The sequence below is a fragment of the Pavona decussata genome, unplaced genomic scaffold (assembly GCF_977016875.1).
Source record: "Pavona decussata unplaced genomic scaffold, jaPavDecu1.1 SCAFFOLD_602, whole genome shotgun sequence".
Lineage (NCBI taxonomy): Eukaryota > Metazoa > Cnidaria > Anthozoa > Scleractinia > Agariciidae > Pavona > Pavona decussata.
The window spans coordinates 5,902,524-5,925,000 of NW_028145860.1; the positions used below are offsets into that span (position 1 = coordinate 5,902,524).

General features: G+C 38.4%; 1 protein-coding gene across 6 annotated transcripts in view; it reads right to left on the reverse strand.

Moving 5' to 3' along the window:
* Positions 1–1,347: 1,347 nt before the first annotated feature.
* LOC146449656 (RYamide receptor-like) overlaps positions 1,348–22,477 on the reverse strand; it is a 25,757-nt gene continuing 4,627 nt past the window's right edge. The window contains exons 1-3 of one of the 6 annotated variants that reach the window (XM_085101453.1): positions 20,334–21,543; positions 5,902–5,981; positions 1,348–4,779 (exon numbers count right to left, since the gene is read on the reverse strand). In XM_085101453.1, the coding sequence (XP_084957579.1) occupies positions 3,689–4,779; positions 5,902–5,926 (1,116 nt within the window). In that variant the 5' untranslated portion in view covers positions 5,927–5,981; positions 20,334–21,543 and the 3' untranslated portion in view covers positions 1,348–3,688. Of the gene's footprint in view, positions 4,780–5,901; positions 5,982–11,886; positions 12,038–12,070; positions 12,095–16,159; positions 16,569–17,752; positions 17,777–20,333; positions 21,544–22,477 lie in introns of those variants that run through there. The other 5 variants (XM_085101454.1, XM_085101451.1, XM_085101455.1 and 2 more) reach the window with 5 other exon arrangements.

Below are 22,477 nucleotides of genomic sequence, written 5' to 3' on the forward strand. Positions count from 1 at the left end.
GAAAAGAATGGTGGCTGGTAAAACAGGAAGGAAGTCAGATAGAATGGAAATAGCAAAGTAGAAGTAAACAAAATATTTTGCTAAGTTGGGATCAGATTGCACAATTAAAGTGGATACACTACAGACCTAAGGAGAGTAGAGTACTATTTAAATAACTAAGCCGTAGTAGGTCCTATTGTCATGTAAAAGTAAGAATAAAATAAAGACCAATAAATAAAATAAAGAAACTTTTCTTTTGCAAATCTTCCAGGAGTTTAAGCCCTTGGTATATCTGAAACCTCGTGATGGGTATTCTTGGCCGCGCTTTTGCGCAAGTTTGTTTACTAATGTCCCCATAAAATTATTCCAGCGCGTCACAGGCTCTAGGAGAAGGGGGGGGGGGGGGGGGGAGGAAATCAATCCTTTTCAAGATTTTGTTCCTCCTTGACCCGGCCTGTAATCAGTCTCAAAATTAAGATTTTTCCCTGCGTTTTCTACCGCCTAGACTGGCTGAAGTGGACGGAACTGCGGTTTAATATTCATTTGGCAAGAAAACTTCAAGAATATCGTAAAGAAGATGATTCTAGCGATAAACAAAAAGTCGCGTTATAAAAATCAAAACGGTAAGTCGATAATTGAAAAGAACAGGAAACTGGTTCACCATAGCTAAATTTGTACAACTGATGTTAAGTATCGACCGGAATCCTATAATCTTTGATTACTGCCAGGTATCATTACTAAGAATACTTCTTTCAGAGATTCAGTGTAAGGCGAGACAAAGTGCAAGGTAATATTTAAATTAAATTTCCGTCGTAAGCCCTTGAAAAAGGCTGGAGGCTCTCTTGTAAATTAAAACCTTATAGAATAGTATTGTACACGTTTATGACGTAGTCAACATTAGTTGCTCCTTATACTGACCTCTAAAGATGAATCTTCCTATCATAAGGTTACTGTTTTCCTCAGCGTAATGTTATCAGACGAGTTGTAGTGAGTTTACTTTAGCCGAGTATCCCACATCCACACAATGTTAATTCTACAAAATTCAATATGAAAATCAGACTATAACGGGTACATTTCTAAGGAGACGGCAAAGATTTTAATCAAGGTTTGAAATTCAATTGTACCTTCCAGACGTTTCTGTCAATCTATAAGGAACTGTCTCATATTTTTGGAATAGAGAACAAGTTTCTCAGGGAAGATATTAATTCCATTTGATCTTATCCTTGAAATTAGTCAGTCGACGTTTCCAGAAATGTAACATTCATCGATCGATTGTCCAAACTGATTTACCCCTCTGCTATTTATTAAAATTTATTACCTTTGTATCAGATGCACACCTAATACATAAACGTTCTAGTAAGTTCTTATTGTGAATACGAATTGATTGCCTTGACGAGCGGAACGGTACTGCATATTACGAAGTCAACTTTAATTGTTCCTTACTGACGAGTTTTCTAACTGTACGTTACTGGCTCAATATCCCCAGAGGTTATCTTCCAACAAGTGTACGCCACATTCATATAACAGTTACACAATGGTAATAAATTACACACATTAAAGTGTGAAAATAAGCGCCGATAAATACCGTTTTATAGTCGCTAGGACACCTATTTTTGGAATCAAAGAAAAGCCAAACTAATAATGGCTCAGTTTTCTTTTTAATTACTCTACGCGCTGTCTGAAACTACAATTGAGGGGCTTTCACCAGGATGGAAATGGATTGCAATTTGAAAAAATTGGGCTATTTTTTTTCCCAATTTTTTCCTTTGCATCTCGGAAAAGTCACCAAAACTGACTTTGGTTTGCTTCCCTTTGGGAAAATCACGTCCTTCCTGTTAGTGTTCTGGAAAGATCTCTTTGACACGAATGAGAGCACTCTAGAAATGAGAGCACTCTCGAAATGGGGACGGACTCAAAACGGGAACTGGCTGGCTGAAAATGAGAGTACACTCTGACTGAGAGCAAACTCAAAATGAGAACGCATTCAAAATGAGCGCACATACGCAAAATGAGAACGGCCTCAGAATGGCAACACACTCAAAATGACAAAGCAGTCGGCTATTAAAATACAAGACAACAGTCAAAATACAGGAAACCCCTTTATAAATTTAACTAGACTAATTTTGACACACATCAACCGCCAAGAGAAACAACTTCGAAATATTTTTTTAAAAATTAACAAAACAAAACAGTTGCACCCAAATCACAGGGAAAAAAAATTTATTTGATTAGATAATCTGACATGGATGTGGACAGGCACTATTGCGTACGACAGTCGCATAAAAAAATAAATGCAATTTCACCAATTAAATTAGAATTTGCGAATAAAAACCAAAAATAACTTCAATTTAATACATCCCTTAAAATCTTGGATTACTTTTACCGTCATTTATCTCGATAGCCTTGCCTGTTTCCATGATAATAACACATTTTAAACCACATTCCTTTTCTGTAATTACTGCTGTTGCCTTAAAGATATCATTCAAAAATAATTATTAACATATTGAAGTTTTATAAATTAGCCTGGGAAGATTATAATGCAAAACTATGTCTTTTTATACTAAAAGTCACCGAGAGTGCTACGTATGGGCGAAATTGCCGATAACGGCGAGGAGCGAATCGATCGTACGGCGACTGGTATCTTTACCCATAATTCTTAGCGAAAGAACTGAACCCCTCTTTTTCTGAAAGGGGAATAGGAAAGCGTTGATTTTCGCGTGTTACAAGCTTTACACGCCAATACGCTCCATACCTTCTGCTCTTTGACTGGGCGTGTTTCTAGCGGGTCTTGTAGTCTAAGAGTCTCAAGAAGTCTTTCCCCTAAAACGGACGTCTAAGTAAATAGCTGAGAAATTGTAAACAGAATTGAAAAGTGTTTCTGATTGGTTTAAAGATTATGGATCAATCAGAACAACTTAATTTGGTACCCCTACGTCATCAGTAGGACATAGTTTTGCTGATTTAGTAAATTTCCCTCAGCCAATGTAAAAACCAAGTGAAGCGGATTGTGTGCCTGGCTTTTCAGCCACCCATGCTCTCCTCACACCAGCTCCTGTGGTCTCAGGGGACTGGAGCGAACAGAACATTGACATTCCAGTCTGTCTATCTCATAACAGAGAATGGAAAGCCGATAAATATTCGGCGTTATCCGACAGGATAAATAGTTCAACCTTGGTTTAGTTTCTGCTAGTTTTTAGTTTAAGTTAGCTGGCTGCTCTTCGGATGTCTTAAAGGGGCAGCAAGATTTGCGTTCATTTCGTCTATATTTTGTTAATGTCGGTTGACCACATGTGTTCCGGCGAGTGATCTTCGTCGATTTTCGGAGTCGTCGGTTGCCTCTGGGAAGTCTTAACAAAGTGTCGGGTGACCTTCATCTACTTTCAAAGTCGTCGTTTGACTCTCAGGAATCTTAACAACGTGTCGGGTGACCTTCGTTCATTTTTGAAGACGTCGGTTGCCTCTCGGAAGGCTTTCAGTTGTCGGGGTGTCGCAGTCGTTGGTTGATCCAAGAAAGAAATATTGAAAACAAAATGTCGTGTGATTTCTTTTGTGTATGTTCGGAGTCGCCGATTGACCTACGGAAGTCGTCGGGTGATCTCCGCGTATCTTCGTTCGTGATTTGCGTCGTGTATGGCCTCGTACAAAAACTCACGTCGATACCACAACGTCGATATCAAGATAATAAGAAGCGACAAAACCGTCACTGAAGTCAGTGTTTGACAGTTAAATTTCGAAGAGGAAGTGTTTCGTGTACATTCGTAGCCGACAGCGCTCTGCGAGACATTAAGGGTGTGGTCATGGGCGTGGCACGCGAAGCTGGAATCCCTAAATACGCATCAGGACGGTTTTGCTTGGTACAACAGAGAATGCGACCAAACTCACGACGGAAATTCTCGGAAAAAATAACGTACAAGCAAGGATTAATGGCGCTGTTCAGAAGACCGATCCAGGTGAGAAATATTTCTAGTTCGGGCGGAAAGAGCGAGATTGTGTCTGGGAAACATATCAGCATGATTTCGCGTGAATGTAAGGGAAGCCAACATAGTGCAAATACAACAACGACCGTGACAAGCATTGTGATGGCTTTCTTTGTTGTTTCATGGGCCTTCTTTTGATACTCCAATGTTGCGACTCCTGGTAACTCCCGCTTGCAGAGTTTAACTGCTATAAGCGCATAAGCAATGGAAATGAATACGAGTGGAATAAAGTACGTGCCGAAAAATACCGATAATATGAAGCTCTGTTGTGCTTTTTCTGAAGGCCAGTCGTACTCATAACAGTGATAATTTCCATCCGCCTCAACACGCACATTTGCAACCAAGATTAACGGCATCGCGAAAGCTAAACCAAAAACCCAAGTGGCCACCAAGGACGCCTTCACAACTCTGTTGGTGAAGATGCGTCGCAAAGGAAACCAGACCACGAGGAAACGATCAAGACTGATTAAAACAAGACTTATCACGGAGCAGGCGATAGAAAGGACTTGAGAAGAGTGAAAAAACTTGCACAGAACGGTTCCCATAAACGTCCCGAACCAAAGCGTAAAGACATATAACCACCTCGCCACGTAGGGAAAGACACAAGCCAGTAAAATGTCTGCTGCGGCCATGTTAGCTATGAGAATATTGGTCGAATTTCTCATGTACTCCCTCGCGCATACGATGTAAATCACCAAGGAGTTACCAATCATGGCTATGATAAAGATAACCACAGCATACACTGTGACTCCGATGACATAAGCTTGACTGAGGCTAAAGCTTTCCTGTGCTTGATCCGTCGTGTTGGAAACCTGTGCCGGTGCTGTGGCAAAGAAAAAAATAACAAACCTTTAATTTAATAAGAAAACTCTACAAAAATATTTGGTGCGAATGATGACTAATAATTTTAATAGTTTCGTTAGTTCTATAGCGCGAAATTCATTAATATATGATCTAATACGCTTACGATTACGATGATGAGAAGAGTATGATGATGATGATGATGACAAGGAACTTAAGAAGCGACGACGTCGACGTAAACAAGTACGTCAGTTGGATTTAATGCTGAATGAATACGGGTTTGCAATGTAGAACTGTGAGCTACTATGAAACTTCTAGAAATCTACGTCTAAATTACAAAGACGTAAATGTACGAGTAAAATGGAAATGGCAAAATTCAGTGTAAACTAATTACACAGATTACTTCACGGATGTTGGCTTGTGTCCTTATCATACAGTGCTTTTCTTATTAAGGCTTTATGATAAGTTGAGCATGACCAGAATCAGGTGGAATGTTCCATGATTTAGGAGCAAAGTAACACCATGACTTAGTGGGGGTATACACCTTTTGTAAATTAAGGACTGCGCCTAATTTTGCTACTGCGCATGCGTCCTGGGCATCTCCTGATAGTTCCTCCTTTATTCAAAGGTGTTTTTGCACGGTTTATGAACGATGCGGGAAAAGAACTACAAAAGCAAAGCTATTGAAATCCAAAAAGAAAATTGGGGTAGCCGCATAATTTTCAGAGATAATTAAACTTCAACTTGGAAAAAATACCATACATTGTCAGGTACCTTAAAGCTGTTTAAAATTGTTGATGTTTAATTATCCCTGAAAAGTGCTAAGATCTTCTTTTCCGCATAGTCATGAACCGTGCAAAAACACCTCTTTATTCGGAAGCAACGTTGAGAATATTTGTTCCTCTGAGATCGAAAGCTCCTAAATTGTATTAGACCACGTTACTACTAGCGGGACCACAAGGGAAGATAATTAGTCTGAATTTTACATATCCCTCGCTCTAATTGTGTTTGTTTATCTGTATCTTTAAGAAAGTCGCTGCAATGAGTACTTTTGTCCTTGAAAATGTAGCGAACATCCCTTTCGTTTACATTTTAGTATTGGTTTTTTGTATTTTGTCAAAAGCGGGTACCAGTGTTTATTCACCTGTAGCAGAAGTGGTGATGTTCATGATGGTGTCTTTGCTTCTCACTTGCCTTCAACAGTTCTCAATTACAACAATGTAGCTGGAAAACAACAAGAAACATGAGTTATATATTATTTCGTTACATTGCCAGAGAAAAACACTACAAATTATCAACCATTTTTGATTGAAAAAAAGTGGGAAACCAATATGACCACTGGAAACGAATTCTCTACAGGTTAGAACCACTCTGTACAGCATAATATAAACAGCACCATGGAAAGTACTGATCGGTAGCTTTCATTTGAATGGTCACACTTTAGGATTTCATTCACAGACTCAAAGGTAGAACCACCTTTCACAATATAATAAACAGCACTACAGAAAAGTACTGCTCAGTAGCTTTTATTTGAATGGTCACGCTTAGTATTTCATCTACAGACTCAAAGTCAGAACCACCTTGTACAGCATAATAAACAGCACCACAGGAAAGTACTGCTCAGTAGCAGTAACCTACACCAACCCCGTCACTTTCTATTGCACCCCTCCCCCCTGGGTGTGGGTTAAGTATTAAAAGTAGTCTCCCAGTGGGTGGGGAGTGAGAGCAAAACTAAAAGATTTTCAATAAAACAGCAGCACATTCTACACACAAACACCTTGAGATGTTTTAGTAGTAATTACAACGTTAACAACCGAGTGCTCCATAAAAGCTTTTTAATTTTATCCACAAAGGACTTGAAAAGAATAGTTTTAATTTAAGGACTAAAACTAATGAATCTTTAGCACCCTGGTGTGAAAAACATGCCGTTGATGTTTGGGATTGGTTCTAAACACAGCTGCAACCACTTTATAGTTCTCATTTGCGTAAAGTACTTTCACAAGTACAAGGTTTGTAGATAAAAAAAACTGCGATCGGCAAAACACGGGAAAAAATTACTCGAACGATGTGACAGAATCAAGCAAAGCAAATCAGGCTGTTATCTTGGAGACTTTGATGGGCGATATTTCAATGTATTTCACCAGCATATATCCCATATATTTAGACTTATTGCATGCACTTACATTATTTGCATAAACATTGTTTGCTCACTCAACCGAGATCTAAACAGTATTCCGTACGTGAAGTAAATACTCTTAATACCTGGTCACTTTCACAACACCAGATAAGCCGTTGGTTCGATCATATCAACCGAATACATGTGCGATATTTGAGTGATAGTAATGGCGACTCCGCTTAACGTTTACACATTTCTTATTCCCTGTACGTTTCGTTGTCCAAGTAAGACCTCGGCTTATTTAGAACGACCCTAACATTTAAGTCCATGGATGAAACCCTATGATTCTCTATGGTATGATTGAAATGAAGACTATTGAGCAGTACATGTGGTGGTTTTGTTTCTCGATGGCTTACACGCTGGACTTTGGTATCAGATTTCTTATCTCGATTTTCGGACGGCAAGGCTTCATGCAGGAATATTTGATCAACGCTATAGCTAAGCAGGCTCAAGTGCCACTAAAAAGATTACTGCAGAAAATCCTAAATATCGATTGTGCGTTTGATATCGGACTTACCGTGCTGATTGCTAAATTGTTGAGGACAGGCGGTAACTAATGAATGTTATCAGCAAATGCATGGTCAGTGCGCCCACGGCCGGATCAGTCTGATAAATCAACGCTCAGGGGGCAGTGCGATAATACGGAGTGCTCTGAACTGTGATTGGTCAGGTGTGTTCGATGACAAACCAGTGCCGAGATAGATAGCATGAAAACGTCTCGACTTATCAGTCCCATTTCCGCTTTTCCGCTCAAAGAAATTAAGAAACGTCTGCTCGCAGGCTAAAGCCGAGCAAAAAAGCTGACACACTACAAAGCAGTCGCGTCATTGGCCATTTATTAACGAATAAATGAGGAACATGAACAGGGGCGATAATCAACGACCAGTCACAGAAAGCTTCCTCAGGCTTTTAACCAGAGAAAGAAAACGTCATTACTCAGAGTGGATCTAAAAATTAACCGTTTGAAACACTGAAATCCTATAATTTCTAAATCATTCTGCCAGCTCAGGGTATAGATGTTAACCATTTTGCCGGACCGAAGTCTGAAAACGGGTATGAATTTTACAGAAACGGGTATGGGTCTGAAATTGGGTATAGGTCATTTTGGAGGCCTGGCCCCAGTTGTTCAAAGAGCGGATAACTTTGTCCACTGGATAAGTCGCTATCCAGCGGAGCGAATATACTCCAGCCAATGGTTTTGCAAAGTTTTCCTCACAATCACATTCTTAAATTTGACATATGCTTCTACTCTATTCACAAATTATATATAGGAGTATCATGAAAATCTTGCACACATTTTATCTGCCGGATAGCGAACTATCCAGTGGATAAAATTATCCGCCCTTTGAACAATTGGGACCAAGTTTGAAAAAGGGTACCGGAAAACTACATATTTTGGTCTGCAAGAGGGTCAGTGTTTGGAGAACCTCCATCAAAAATTCCAAGGAGTACACCCCCCCCCCCCCCCCCAAAAAAAAAAAAAAAAAAAAACTCTCCCTCAGCAGCGTAGTCTACATTGGTGAACAGCACTCAAACTCTGAGTCAGATCTGCATCATTTGACTAAATAAACTTCGCCACAATCTGAGTGCGTGTCAGAAATGGGCTCCTGTGCCACTGTGTCGCTCCTAGCAGAGATCAATTTGTAACTTCTCAATACGTTATCAATACATTGTCAACCAGACAGGTGATGAGAATAAAGAAAATCATCAATTAGGTGACGTTGTTTGATGTAACATCAAATTTTGTGAATAAATTTCAAAGAGAAATGTATGGCAGTCACTTAGGAGATTTAACATTCAGATCATGGGAGTGACAGGGTTAATTAAATGAAAGCTCGCAAGTTGTTTCGTAATTTCTGTTCGCCCGGGGAGAGGGATACTCCCTCTAATGGCCTGAGGGAGGCGCCGCTAGTGAAGGAATACCTTTTCCTTTTTCGCTTGGGCTGGAGGTAAACTAAAAGGGTTGGGATTTTACGAGCTAAAAATACAGAAAAAGATAGGGAAAACTGCCAATTTGGTATTTAAAAAGGCCTTTCAAAATATGTCGAAGAGACCAATCTAAAAGAGATGCAGAGTTGCTAATGTAGGTATGTGAAAGCGGCACCATTTGTTATATGGAAAGTCACGGTGTATGAAAGGGTTACCTTCTCTGTCAAAAATGTTATTATATAAAAGAATAAAGGTTTGAACCTCGGGGTGGAGCTTCCACGTATAAACCCTGGGCTTTTCGCTAACCCTTTTGTTAAATGTTTACACAGTCACAGCTGGCTAAACTTGTTCAAAGTCTGTGGGTTTTGTTCGTGTGTGTTTATGTGGACTAACAAGCGAGCAGAACTCCTGTCATGTATAAAACATATGCTTTCAGGCTTTCTTTTCGCATCTGCTTAAGTTGCGTATTAAAATAACTGCGAGGGTCTCAGTTCCTCTATTTAAGAGCTCCTTTTCACCGTTCACAATGTTTTGTTTAATCGGTGCTGACTGTTGGCGTGATTTGGCGTGATTTCAGTATCACAAAATGAAAGTTGGAATTTGAAATAGTCACACGATGCCAGTTGAAACTTAAATAATGACAGTGCTACTTGCCCTTCAGTTCAAACCAGTTATGCCTTCTTACAATGGTTATTGTTTTAAAGAACACACAGTCAACTGCGTGACCTGAGAAACTCTCGTGAATTCAAAGCTTTTTCGACCCTTCAAAAATCTTAACAGTCACTTGAATCACATGATCAAAGCACGATCTCATTTGTCAGTGAAATACGTGAGGAAGAATCGCCGAATTTTTAAAATAGCTGCATCTCAAGACGTTGAACTATTGCAATCGCTGCTGTAATGCGAAATCTAACGAGTGAGCAGTGCTTTTAATACGGTATGAGAGAAAACTAAAGAAACTTCAGCTTTGTTTGTCGCCACCATATCAATTGTTGCGACCGAATTTTCTACTCACTCGGAAATCAAAACGCGATTATTCTCGTTCGTAGAAATCTGTATGATCAAAAACTACACCTGCAATGCAAAAATCTGACGAAAGTGCTTAAAGCTTTAAACTTATGGAACTTACGTTTTGTCCACCAGCGCTGTAAAGTGCCCGTTTAACCTCGGTATTTAAATCAATTGCTACAACTGACAGTTTGCCACGAAAAACAAACAAAAACAATTAATGCAAACAGGCTTCTTTAATTTGCCACGCTCGACTTTGATCCTGCAAATGACGAACATTTCAATGATCTGTTCTTGAGAAACCACCATAAAAAGCTTATTCTCCACATTAGTGGCCATTCTCTTCTAGCTTGTTAAAATTTATTTGGGTTAATACAGTTTTATCAATGTTCAAGCTCAGGAGAAAGAGCTACAAGGAGTAGATTTTAGTTGGTGTCCCTTGTGTGTGAAAGTTCACACGTGATGTCAGTTTCCAATAAACAAACTGATAAGAGATGAAAAGACACGAAAACTAAGAGATAAGACTTAACATCCTTAGAAAAACGCCAATGAAATGGACAATGAATAATAAATCCTGGCACTCAAACCAAGCACGCAAGCACTATACATTTGAAAAGTATGACCTTTTCATTCTTAACTGACTCTTTGCAACTCCTTCTAAACGACATTTCCTCTCCGTAATCTTGATGTGAGCTGTAATTTTGGCAGTCAGCTATGCAATAACAGGAATGCCAGTTCTTCAAACGATCGAAAATCGATTAAAAACAATCTTAAAAGGAAGGAAGCTTCTTAACATGCATTAAAAGTTTGAAAATGATAAGAGCGCTGTAAGAGGCCGACTATTTTGCGCACAATAGTTGTATATATCAGATATAAAGTGCGATCTGTGATCTGCACCAACTTCACAGTCTTCACAGCTCCTAGGTAAAAAGCTGAAAAAGTATCCAAGTTCAAAACGTCACGCGACTCTCCTATTTCGAATTCTGAGCGGATAATGGGCTTTGATAAAATTATCTCAGATAAAATCTGTGGTTTTAGTTTTATAGTTTTTTGAGACTGTGGGTAAAAATCTCTAAAAAGTGTTAAATTGAAAGCTAGTGAGCGGCACATATGTATTTCCTGTGGTGCTGTTTATTATGTTGTACAAGGTGTTTCTAACTTTTGTGTCTATGGATGAAATCCTAACAAGTGTGACCATTCAAATGAAAGCCACTGACCAGTACTTTCCTGCGGTGCTGTTTATTATGCTGTACAAGATAGTTCTGACTTTGAGTCTGTAGATGAAATCCTAATTTAAATAAACGCTACTGAACAGCACTTTCCCGTGGTGAGGATTATTATGTTGTGCAAGGTGTTTCTAGCTTTTGAGTCTGTAGATGAAATCCTAAAGTGTGACCATTCATATGAAAGCTACTGAGCAGTACTTTCCTGTGGTGCTGTTTATTATGCTGTACAAGGTGGTTCTGACTTTGAGTCTGTAGATGAAATCCTAATTCAAATAAATCTACTGAACAGTACTTTCCTGTGGCGCTGATTATTATGTTGTACAAGGTGTTTCTAACAGTTGTGTCTATCGATGAAATCCTAGAAAGTGTGACCATTCAAATGAAAGCTACTGAGCAGTACTTTCCTGTGGTGCTGTTTATTATGCTGACCCATGCTGTACTGGGTGGTTCTACCTTAGGAGTGAATGGAATCCTTGTGACCATTATTTCAGTGGAACTTACCGAGCAGTTATTTCTGGTGGTAATGTTTGCTGAACAGTAATATACTAAGTGCGAAGTTTGGTTACGATAGGTAGCGGAGAAACTTAATGAAACATATTTTTAAGGAAATTAAAATATTTTGAGCGTTTTTGTTTTTCGATAATGAAGCTTTTCAGTTGGTGACGTTATGTAAATCAGGACAGTGAACGTCTTCAAAATTTGCAGTTCTCACATAAACTAAATCAGTCCAGGATACTTTTCATACGAAATATTAAATAAATGTTCATATATTGACTTATTTCTCTCATACCTTACTATCCAAAAAAGTGCGTGTGAAATTCTTATACGGCGTATTGACTCCTGTCCTAAGATTATTCAACTGGAGGCGAACTGTCCGCTAAAAACAATGCACTCGTCTTATGTCCTTACAGTAAGAACACTAGAACACAATAAGAAAAACTATTGGAAAAAACAATCAGATGTGGTTTGCTCACCCTTGTGATTGGACGCAGCACAATTAACACGTCCAAACCAAGTTCACAGAATCCTAAAACATACGTTAGCCATCAGCAAACATACTTTTTGTTCGTACATCAGTTCTTGTCAAATAACAGGAAACCGTTAGGACGTGTGGGGGATGCCTAACGATAACGACAATGGACAAGAATAACAAGAAGGTCAATCTAAAGTTTTTTTTTTTAACCCAGATCTAAATATTCGGTGCAATTTATACATTCATGCGCTTTTCAGTGTAATTTGATTAGAATTACCAAAGTTATATATTATTCTTTTATTCTCTAAATTGCGGCTTCGTTTCGGCAAATTTTCATTTCTTATTGCTTTGTCGCTTGTTATTGAATATTTTTCAAATAAAAATTAAGACTATCTTCTTGGAACTTGAGCATTCGTTGTCGAGTGAATGAATTGATTAGGAGGTGTTTTCGATTTTTGTTCAATTAAAAACCAACCGGTTCATTTTCTTTAAAAATTCATTGCAGTAAAACAAAATTTTAAAAACATATCTGACACTCAAACAAAATCAGCAGGCGGTTTTGATTTTCAGTTCAGTATGCTATCAATACATCTACATCTGATATAGGTTTTTTGTCCAAAATTTCTTTGGAAAAGAGTGTCCCTCTAAGATTCGATTTTAAATTCATACGTGTGCACGGCTATTACATTTACTCGATCATATCAGTCCTTATTTGATTAATGCCGGAGTTAGAATAACTGATAATTACTGGACGTGATCAGCCTGTTCTGCATTGATTTCATCGTTCACCTTTTTGTTTGTAAAAAGGCATCAGTTATTTGCGAAAAACCGTTCAAATATTTGCTAAGCGGCGGAAAAGCAGTTCAGTCAAGAGTCTTCGATGCCAGGATGTTCGGTTTATGTGTGAAATATTAACATTCGTAGTCTAGAAGTTTCTTTTTCCTCCTTGGGAAAGAGGCAGAAAATTCTCCCTCAAGGAAACTAGTTTTTTGAACCTATGAAGGAATAGCGGACAAGAAACCGACCTTGAACCAAGAAACCAAGGACCTAATGTCTGAAGAATGTTCGCTACCGATAGTTCTTTGCTTGTATTAATTTAATACAGTCCTGAGTATTGAGATGTTTGAGCTGTTGTCTAATGAGTTAATTCTGTATTACATGTGAACTTATAAAGTTGAGGGGCTGGTAATAAAACCTTCCAAACTTCAGAGGCCATAAAACTGTGCCACAATTCATGCTGTAAGCGCTACTGCTCTTAGTCTTTTGTCAGCCGGCGTTCATACACTGTAGACCTGGACCCTTCAAAAGCTCTATTTTCACTGGACCCTTATAACCTGCAGCTGTATTGTTTTTTAGGGTTGGGAGCATTGTTCTGTTGTTTGTTCTTTTGTCCTCTCGACCAATCATGTAAGACGTTGCAAACGGTACAGGTCTCCCTTTCACACACCATGACTGAATAACTTGACAGAAACGTTCTAATGATCAGTCAGTAGTCTTGACACACTTCAACTCGAAACCTCTTGTTATTTTCATATCGCCAAGGAAACCTAAAACATGCTGACCGCAGAATAAACAAAATAAAAAGGAAAAATCGCGTTTTGCTAACGCTTTTGAAATCTAGTCACCATAACTGGTGGTATTTGTCGGATGATAGCTCCCTCCTCACAATACCAGTCGCGGGTATTGAGCAAAATTTGTGAAACTTCTGCAAAGTTTAACAACGCCACGTTTTAATTTTGATTCAGTTTGAAGCAAGTAAAAAAAGAAATGATATACGTTGACAGTTTTCAGTCAAGCGGAGATGGAGTTGCGTTTTTTCTGACATTAACCTGAGTAAATAATTCAAATAGTCTCCACCTACACTTCTACAAACAACTCAAAATAATCGGAAATCCGTCCAGTAGTTGGAGGTAGAACGGTAGCCCCCCTTGCACACACCCCACCCCCCTCCCCCATTCCTAAGTTCCGGCGATTTCAAAAGAGCCAACTGACGTGCTGTATTGCAGGATCTTGTTTTGTGGGCGTTTACCAATGAGGTGTCAAAACAAAAAGTTTCCTGGTATTTAAATGAACTTTTTTGTGATAATCAGTTGCATTGGCACGTTCTATTTGCGAAAGAGTGAGAAAGCATTCAATCAATCTCCACCTTACTGATACTCTTTAACTGATCTGATCAACATTCGTATTCTTCTCAGTCACTCTCATTGTGTTTCTTTTGATGCTAGTTGGGAGAAAACGTTTAAACAAAGAAATTCATAGCACTCTACATTATGCACAATCATCATCGTTTCCAGCGTTAAACCAGTGTACGGAATTTTGTCCAATGACACAAGAGAAGAGTCAGCAATTTTTCGTCAGAAATTAAACGCATCCCATCTTACATCTTCCCCAATCGAGAAGGGAACATAGCAGGTCCCCAACTAAACGGCACTCGACACTTGAGAATTACTAGATTTTGGAAAAGCTTTTGACTCCCACTCGCCTTTTGAAACCTGCGATCAGGCGTTGCGAAAGCGTGAAAACACTGGATGCCTTCAATCACGGGCCAAATATTTAACGATGGATCTTTTCATTCTATACAAACGGGCCCGAATTTTTTTGGCTTTTAACGTACGCTTTTAATGACTACAAACGGAGATGCGCGGTCCGTTTTATGTGAGATAATGCACGCGCCATGTAAAATTTATCAGTAGATAATAGCTTGCCGATATACGCACGCATTATGTTGAAACGTGCGATTGGTGCTAATGAAGATTAAAAGAAGGGAAGAATTCCCTGTCAACATGCGCGAAAGTGAATCTAGTAACTAAAAACTGGCTGACCGACAATTTTCGTCGTTTATCGCACAAAGACACCTTATGCGAGACCGCTGTTATGTTTGGGCACCTGCCCAAGATAATTACTTACCAATAATTTATTCCATTGTACTTTTAAATTTAACGCACTAGCGAAAAGGTGACCATAAAGGACGACTACTTTTAGCTTTTAATGGTGGACAGTTGTTAACATCGTTTTACTGTAAAAAACTCATATATCATTTTTGTTTTTCATGGCGGCCATTTCTTAGAAAAAAATGACAAATTAAAGTTGTGTACCATATATTACGAAGATCTAAAGATTGTAATTAGTTTGGTAATGACAGATAGTAAATAAGACATTCTGTAGGGTAAATACAGTGAAATATCAAGACCAGCAAAACCGTGCTAAGTTTACATCGGTTGGGATGTTGAGGCCTAAGGGTGTTTGAGGTGCTTTCAGTTGGAAAGTATTGTAAATTTACACAAGTTTAGCATGGTAAACACCGCAAAGCTTTTCTAATTTTAAAGAGAAATTTGGAAGTTAAATGCGCTTCAGAGTCCGTGGCAAATTGTGACTTGTGGACATTAATTACAATGGCAGATCCCTTTGGAAAGCTACCCGGCAAAACATCACGGTAGGACTTTAATAGCTGAATTAAGACTGAACCGGAACCGAATTAAACGAGAAACAAAAATAAAATAAAATATAATGAATACGAAACAGGAACAACGACGAAAGGAAAATATTACCAAGAGAGTATTTCTATATTATTCACCATCTCAATTCTTCCCGAGGATGAGACCATGGCAGAACTTACAGCAAAAATGACAAAAACCCACCCACTCGCACAAATACTGAATTGTGCGACAATATCCTTTTTTGTTCTTCATCGAAAAGTGCTGCGTTTTAATTAGACGCGTTTGTACAAAACACTTAAACGCTGTTTCTCCTTTTTCATCACTTACAGAAGAAAACTTGTATTTTCTAGGGCAGTTAAACGCCCAAGCAACAATAACAACCTTTCCAAAATGCAGCAAATTCTAAGATATGTGCGATTAAACTTTACTATATTAGTAGTGTTGGCCAAACACAGTGAAAAGCAAACGAAGAATTTTGTAGTATACATGAGAGATCTCGTTTAAAGGCATCAAAATCGCATAAGCCAAACCAAGGTAAAACGTACTCAATTTTAAAACGCCACTGTAATCAGCGAGAACATTTGCTTGCAGATGCAGTTTTTGCGCAAAAAAATCAGCAAACCAGTGTCACTTTAGACTGTTAATTCTCCTACCTTAAATCTCCATCCACCGAGGATCTCCTTCGTCACCGGTTTCTTGCGGATATAAATCTATATTCGACTGTTTTCAAATTTAAATGCTCTAATCAATCATCCGCCTTACTTCTCAAAGCAAATAAGAGGATTTAATTGAAATCATGTTTTAGTATGCCAAGCGTCACTCTTATACTGGGTGTTTGTTCACTTCGGACAGGTGATTTCACGGTGACTCACCCGTGCGGCGTCTTAAATTACTTTTAATGATATACCGTAAAATTGCATTTATTCACAGCTGATTATTCGCCATGGCAAATGCCAGGGATTTTCGTTATTTCGGTTTTTTTCGGCACGACGTTTAGAAAATAACAGCCTGACCTTGGGGGACAGCACGTAAAATTGAATCACTCTTGGTGACAGCTCACCTACGCGATCCCAATTCATCTTCTTCTATGTGATCCTACGTCATCCTCTCCAACATCTATTTGAATATATTTCAGTTAAACACGGAATGTCGAATCTCAAGTACAAAGGATCTCGTGAAAGCCAACAATTTTCCCAACCAGGGGTGGTCGTTTACGCAAGATTCAATTCTTAAAACGTTAGTTTTTTTTTAAATAAAAAATCTTTCAAAAGTGCGAGGTTAACTTCAATGGTCATAAATAATGTATCCTTGTTTAAATTGAGAAGTATTCCGCGATGTACTGTCAGATTAACACTGCACCTCTAACATGCCAGCAGCGCTTTATGCTTTAATTTTTCGGGCGCGGGTCACATAGAAATTTTTTCTTTTACCAAACATCAACTCATAGGCTTTCATCAATAAACGAAAGAAAGTCGATCGCCAAGATAAAAATAATTATAAATATGCATGCAATTAACATTTTATAGCCCCAATTTATTAACATTTTGTATACCCTTTAAATTAAAAATTTGATGAAGACGGCCGTTTAAAACTTTCGTTTCGAGTACGTGTTACTTGTTAGTTTCACTAATATGGCGGCCGCCAAGAGAAAATGCAAAAGGAGTAAAAGTTATTCCACCAAGATGCATATAACGCACACAAAATGTGTGGGTGACCGAACGAAATTTAAACAGTAAATGAATGAAGAACGCTTGCATTTGAATCACTTCGTTCGTTGGGGAAATGAAATAGATTTCAACATACAAACATCCTTAATTCTGTATGTATAAAAGAGATCCGCACGCGATTGATTTAGTCGAAAGAGTGAGTTATTCTGCAACACAAACTCTTAAAGTACAACGTTAAATCCTCTCATCCTTCTGCTTACATAACAATTTTTCCAAATTTTGCCACGATTGTTCTCCCCCTCAAAATGGTTTAATTTACAGCACAAATGTTTATCGAAGAATCTTCAAGTAAATTACCACACTACGCCGCTGATTTCAGTTCTCATAAATTTTGATAAAAGAATATATTTTTTATCATTATCAGCGAGGTACGGTAAACACGAATCAAGAATAACTTAAACGATTGAAACCCGAAAGATGCAAGCGAGTATAATAGATAAATCGGCATCTTGGTTTTCACGTAATACTTTAAAAGATTCTCAGATATACCTCGTACAAAAGAAATGAGATAAAAATTACCTCAAATCCGTGGGTGTTTTCTCCTCATGAAGGTGTATATGATGATTTATGACAATTTAATCAATACGGACCTCGTTGTTACTAACAATCACTGTCCATACAGTACGAAATGTTAATCATGCCCCGTCAATTTCTGTGGGAGTTAACCATCTTATTATGGGCATTGAAGAAACAAAAACAAAATACAATGAACAACAACAACAATAAAACCCTATTCTGATTGGCCAACTGCACATTACAAGAACGAGAAGAGTCACACTTCGGGATTTTATCCACAAACGCAAAAGTTAGATTCTCATTAAGAGTATTAGAAACAGCAACAAAGAAAAAATGTATCTCACAGGTAAATTGTGCCCAGGAGTATAACACGAAGTGTCACGCAGTAGGACTCCAACAACAGACTAACAAGTTATAGGTCATCAAGATACTACAAAAAAACACACAAAACGACCACCACAACTACATTCTATTTACTACTTGTTGCATGTTTCACGATAAACAAGCATAATATCAAACAAAGAACTGGCATTTAATTTTTTTATTTTCATTTACGAATAAATCCATCTATTGTCTCTAATAAACGAGAATTAATTGTTCAGAAAGATATTCAATTTTTGATAACGGCTATAAAATCGGAACTGAAATTTAAATGTAGAAAGCTACCATAAATTTTATTGTAAATTTCACGGCTTCCAATGTTCTCGAAGCATTTATAGAAATACATGTTTTATAAAATACAAAGTATTTCACAAGAAGTAAAAAAAAAAAAAAAAAAAAAAGTTCAATTACCTTGAAGATTAAATTCAAATACTCTGCATTTGAATAGTCTGTAAATTCGCAAACTTACAAAACGTGGACAACAGTCATATAACATGCACTAACTTCCTCAATTACACGTCAAGCTTAAGTTTTTTGTCAGCAAACTGAATCCCGCTTCAAATCAGTTCTTAAGTCGACAAAAAGCTGGCTGCGAAAAGTCTAATGGTTCTTACATAACTCAGCCACTGATCTTTGCGGTTTTGGCAAGCCTTCCACGCATGCACTCGCAGAACAATACGTCAAACTGACAGCAAAAAAATCAACCAACGCGTTTTGCTAAAAGCTGGTGGCTGGCGAGGAGGACAGGTTCCTGTCAATTCACTATTCTTTGCAACTCGATATCAGCTTAGAATATCGGGGAAAATTTCACTATTTTCTACTTCCGTGCGCTCAATGGCAAACTGAAATCAGTTCACAATAGCCTGTGAACAGGCTCCCAAGTGGGGTACAGGGCGAAGACAAAACCCCGCTCGCACGGCCCTCGCCCTGTACCCCACTCTGGAACCTGTTCACAGGCAAAGGTTTTCTCAAATACTTTTAAAGAGCGGCTGCCTGAGAATATCGAGAACTCGCGGTCAAAACTGATATTTCGGATTTCCTCATATTTTGTCAGAAGAATCCCTTTAGAGAACTATTTACGAAAATAACATTAAAACTTTCCAAAGATTTTTCGTTTTCGAGAATTACGGCATAATGTGAAATGCCGTGATCGCGTCGCAGCCGGCGTTAAAATTTGGCGAGAGATTTGGTGCATTTTCAAATCGCTCGCGAAGGAAGACGGCTTAGCGTATGTAAACGATCTTTTGAAGTTAAGTTAGGCATCCTTCTAAGAATACGGTCTTATGAAAATATTGCTGGAGGATTATTATTTACATGCAGTTTTCAAAGTCCGCATATTCCTATTTTCAGTATTTTCGTTAACACTGGAAATTATGGAAACTTTGCGGACAAATATCGTGTCCTGGTACATCGAAATTTGTAGCAAGTATTATACTTCAGGAAAGCTCTATTCATGTACTGCAATATATAAAAGATCCAGCTTGGGTTATTTAAAATCCAAGCGTTGACGGAAGTAAACAAATAGGGAATTTTAATATATTTTTTTCAAAAATGCCAGTGGTCACGCAAGGACAAGTTAATAAATTTATTGTTTATGTTTCATTTCTGGTGGAATAAAACTAAGCTGTTATTCGGAAACAAAATCTCATGTATTAATGGGTTCATCCCTATAAAAATTAATTTCATTCCTAGTAGATGATCACCGATCGCAAACGAAAAAATGAAACGTTCAGGTGTTATGTCACGCTTTCCTCGGTGCGCCAGCGTCAAGAATGCAAAAGATACGAAACAAAATCAATAAATATTTCATATCAAAGTGTATCTGAAACCCACCACAGACGATAATGTTTCATTAAATTACTAATCGACTTGCGAGAAAAACGCCTTTGGTTCAGAAAAGTTGCGCAAAAGTTGCAGTTTTTATAAATCCTAGGTTTGTCAAAGATGCATCTCATCTTCACTGTCAATAAAATGTCGTGACAGGCACTACATTGAGCTGGATAAGAGAAGACGAGAATTCTAAAAGCTGAGGAACAAGGTATCTGTGTTTTCAATTTGCAGGTCCTAGACTATATATCATAAACAGAACTGAGATATCAGAGCCGGTAGAGAAAATCATGGTTTCACTTTAGTGCAAGGCTGGCCATAATAGTTATAATCTTCAACAGCTACACGGCTATAATATATTAGAATGAGCACTTACCGTTCCAATACCTGCAAAATAGGCATTTAATGAACCATCCCCATTGATGCGAGCAATAGCCCACCCTTCTCAGTCAGATCCGGATAGAAGAGCATCAGAAAATAACCAAGGTTGTTGGCATATTATGGCCATCACTCACTGATCACTGTGTACATAGCTATTTTAAACTTGCTATTTATAAACAACGACGCAAATGGTTATAAATAGCAATGTGCGTTCTTGGTTTGGAGTGGTTTGCTCGATACTAGAAACTGTATTTCTTCTTCCGCGATGTCATATTTTGCAGTTTCTATATATTTTCGGTTGCATTTATGGCTCCGTGCTCATTTTCGTCCCTGATGGACGACGAGTCCGGTTGCGGTCAAAGTTCGCACTATTACAGCAACCTGCGTTTCTTTGGGTGAATGCCAAAAAGATATCTCCAATCACCCAGGTCCCAAAGCCAGGAAGGTGTTAGCTGACGACAAAACTGACAGTGAAATGTAACTAATCCTCGCGCGCACATGTTAGTAAAGTTATCGATCATCTGATGTTGTTGCTTGAACATATGAAGTTAAGTTTACTGACTTTACATTGATGGAATACAAACAGCGGTGATATTCCTGATCAAGCTACGATGACCCAAGAACAAAAGTCTTTAGTACATTGATGGAATTTGATATTCTGAAAGCATGAGTCAAATAACAATCTGACCATCTGCCCGCGCCGTCGAGATGTCCACGATTTTCGTTGGCGGTAGCCTCCTTGACGCAGTCGTTTTTAGGGGACTCGTATTACCTCCTCCCCGAGTCCCCTCAAAACGACTGCGTGGGAGGCTACAGCCAACGAAGACCGTAGACATCTAGTTTAGACGTCTAGTTCAGTCGGAAGGGGTCGAGAGGGAGAAAATCTGCGTGACTACCACTCCGCAAGCGTTGCTTGTCTTCGCGCTCGCGAAACTTAGATATGCCTGGATAAGCCCTAAAACCATCATCATCATCATCATCATCGGTGAATCGAATAAAGGCCTTAGAGGTATGGCATGTTGCTTTGCTTTTTTTGTGAGCATGAGAAACCTGCAGTTACTATTAAATGACATCTGTAGTGCGGAAATACTTTGGATTATTGTTGAATACCTTTTACGTGCAAGGGTATGTGTGTACTGAAGGAGATTCAAAACTCGTTCAAATTAAAGTAGCCACAGCGATAGAATGATTGCTGAGACCATTGCGCTTTTTTAATATTATTTTCTCTTTTTTTGTTTACGTTTTATCAGTCACCTTTCCCTCTAAGGGACGGACCATTAGAAATCACGGGAGGGGGTGACAATTCCCAAAAGAAAAAAAATTCTGCAAAGGAAAATTGCCAAAAAAGAAATTCCTCCAAGTAAACTGAACGAAAGTACGATATCAAACACAACGTCAAGTAGTTTTACTGTACATATCAAGAATATAACCCGCCCTTCTATCATTTAAACGCATTTAAATGAATTAATGTTTTTAGAAGTGACAATGCAACAGATTACATCTGATCTCCTGCTCATTTATGGAGAACCATATTTCAAATGTAGAAGAAATATAAAACAATTTTACTATATTGCCTTCGAACTTCTCACGCTTTTCAAGTTCGCCTTTGCGTTCAACTGTAAAGAACGGTATCGACCAACACGACGAAGCAGAGTTTCCTTGACAAGTGAAAAAACGTCTCTCGAGTCATGAGGTGCGATACATTTAGTAGCTCATTTCTTTCTCGATAATCCCGATACCCGAATTTCGAGACTCCAATTAAAGAGACTGTTAACTTGAGCGGTACTGTAATTAAACTGTGCGGAGCTTTGCATGCCTTTAATATTAAAAGAAGTTCTGTCGAAAAAAAAAAGGTGTAGAGTTTCCACGTCCAAAAAAAAAATACATGCAGACAAATCGGACTAAAAAAAAGTTCACCTACTGAAAAATTCTTAAACCCCCCCCTCCCTTGATTTCTAATGGTCCACCCCTAAGACCAGGGTATTGTGTCTCTATACCACATGGTATCCGCCTCTTAGATGAAACAATAGTTTCCCCGCTTCCTCTTCTCCCCGCATTAACTACATTCATTGTCCTATTTTTTAAATGTCATTTTCACTGAAGATTGTTTGAGGACCGGTTGGAAAAAGCAAGCGCCTG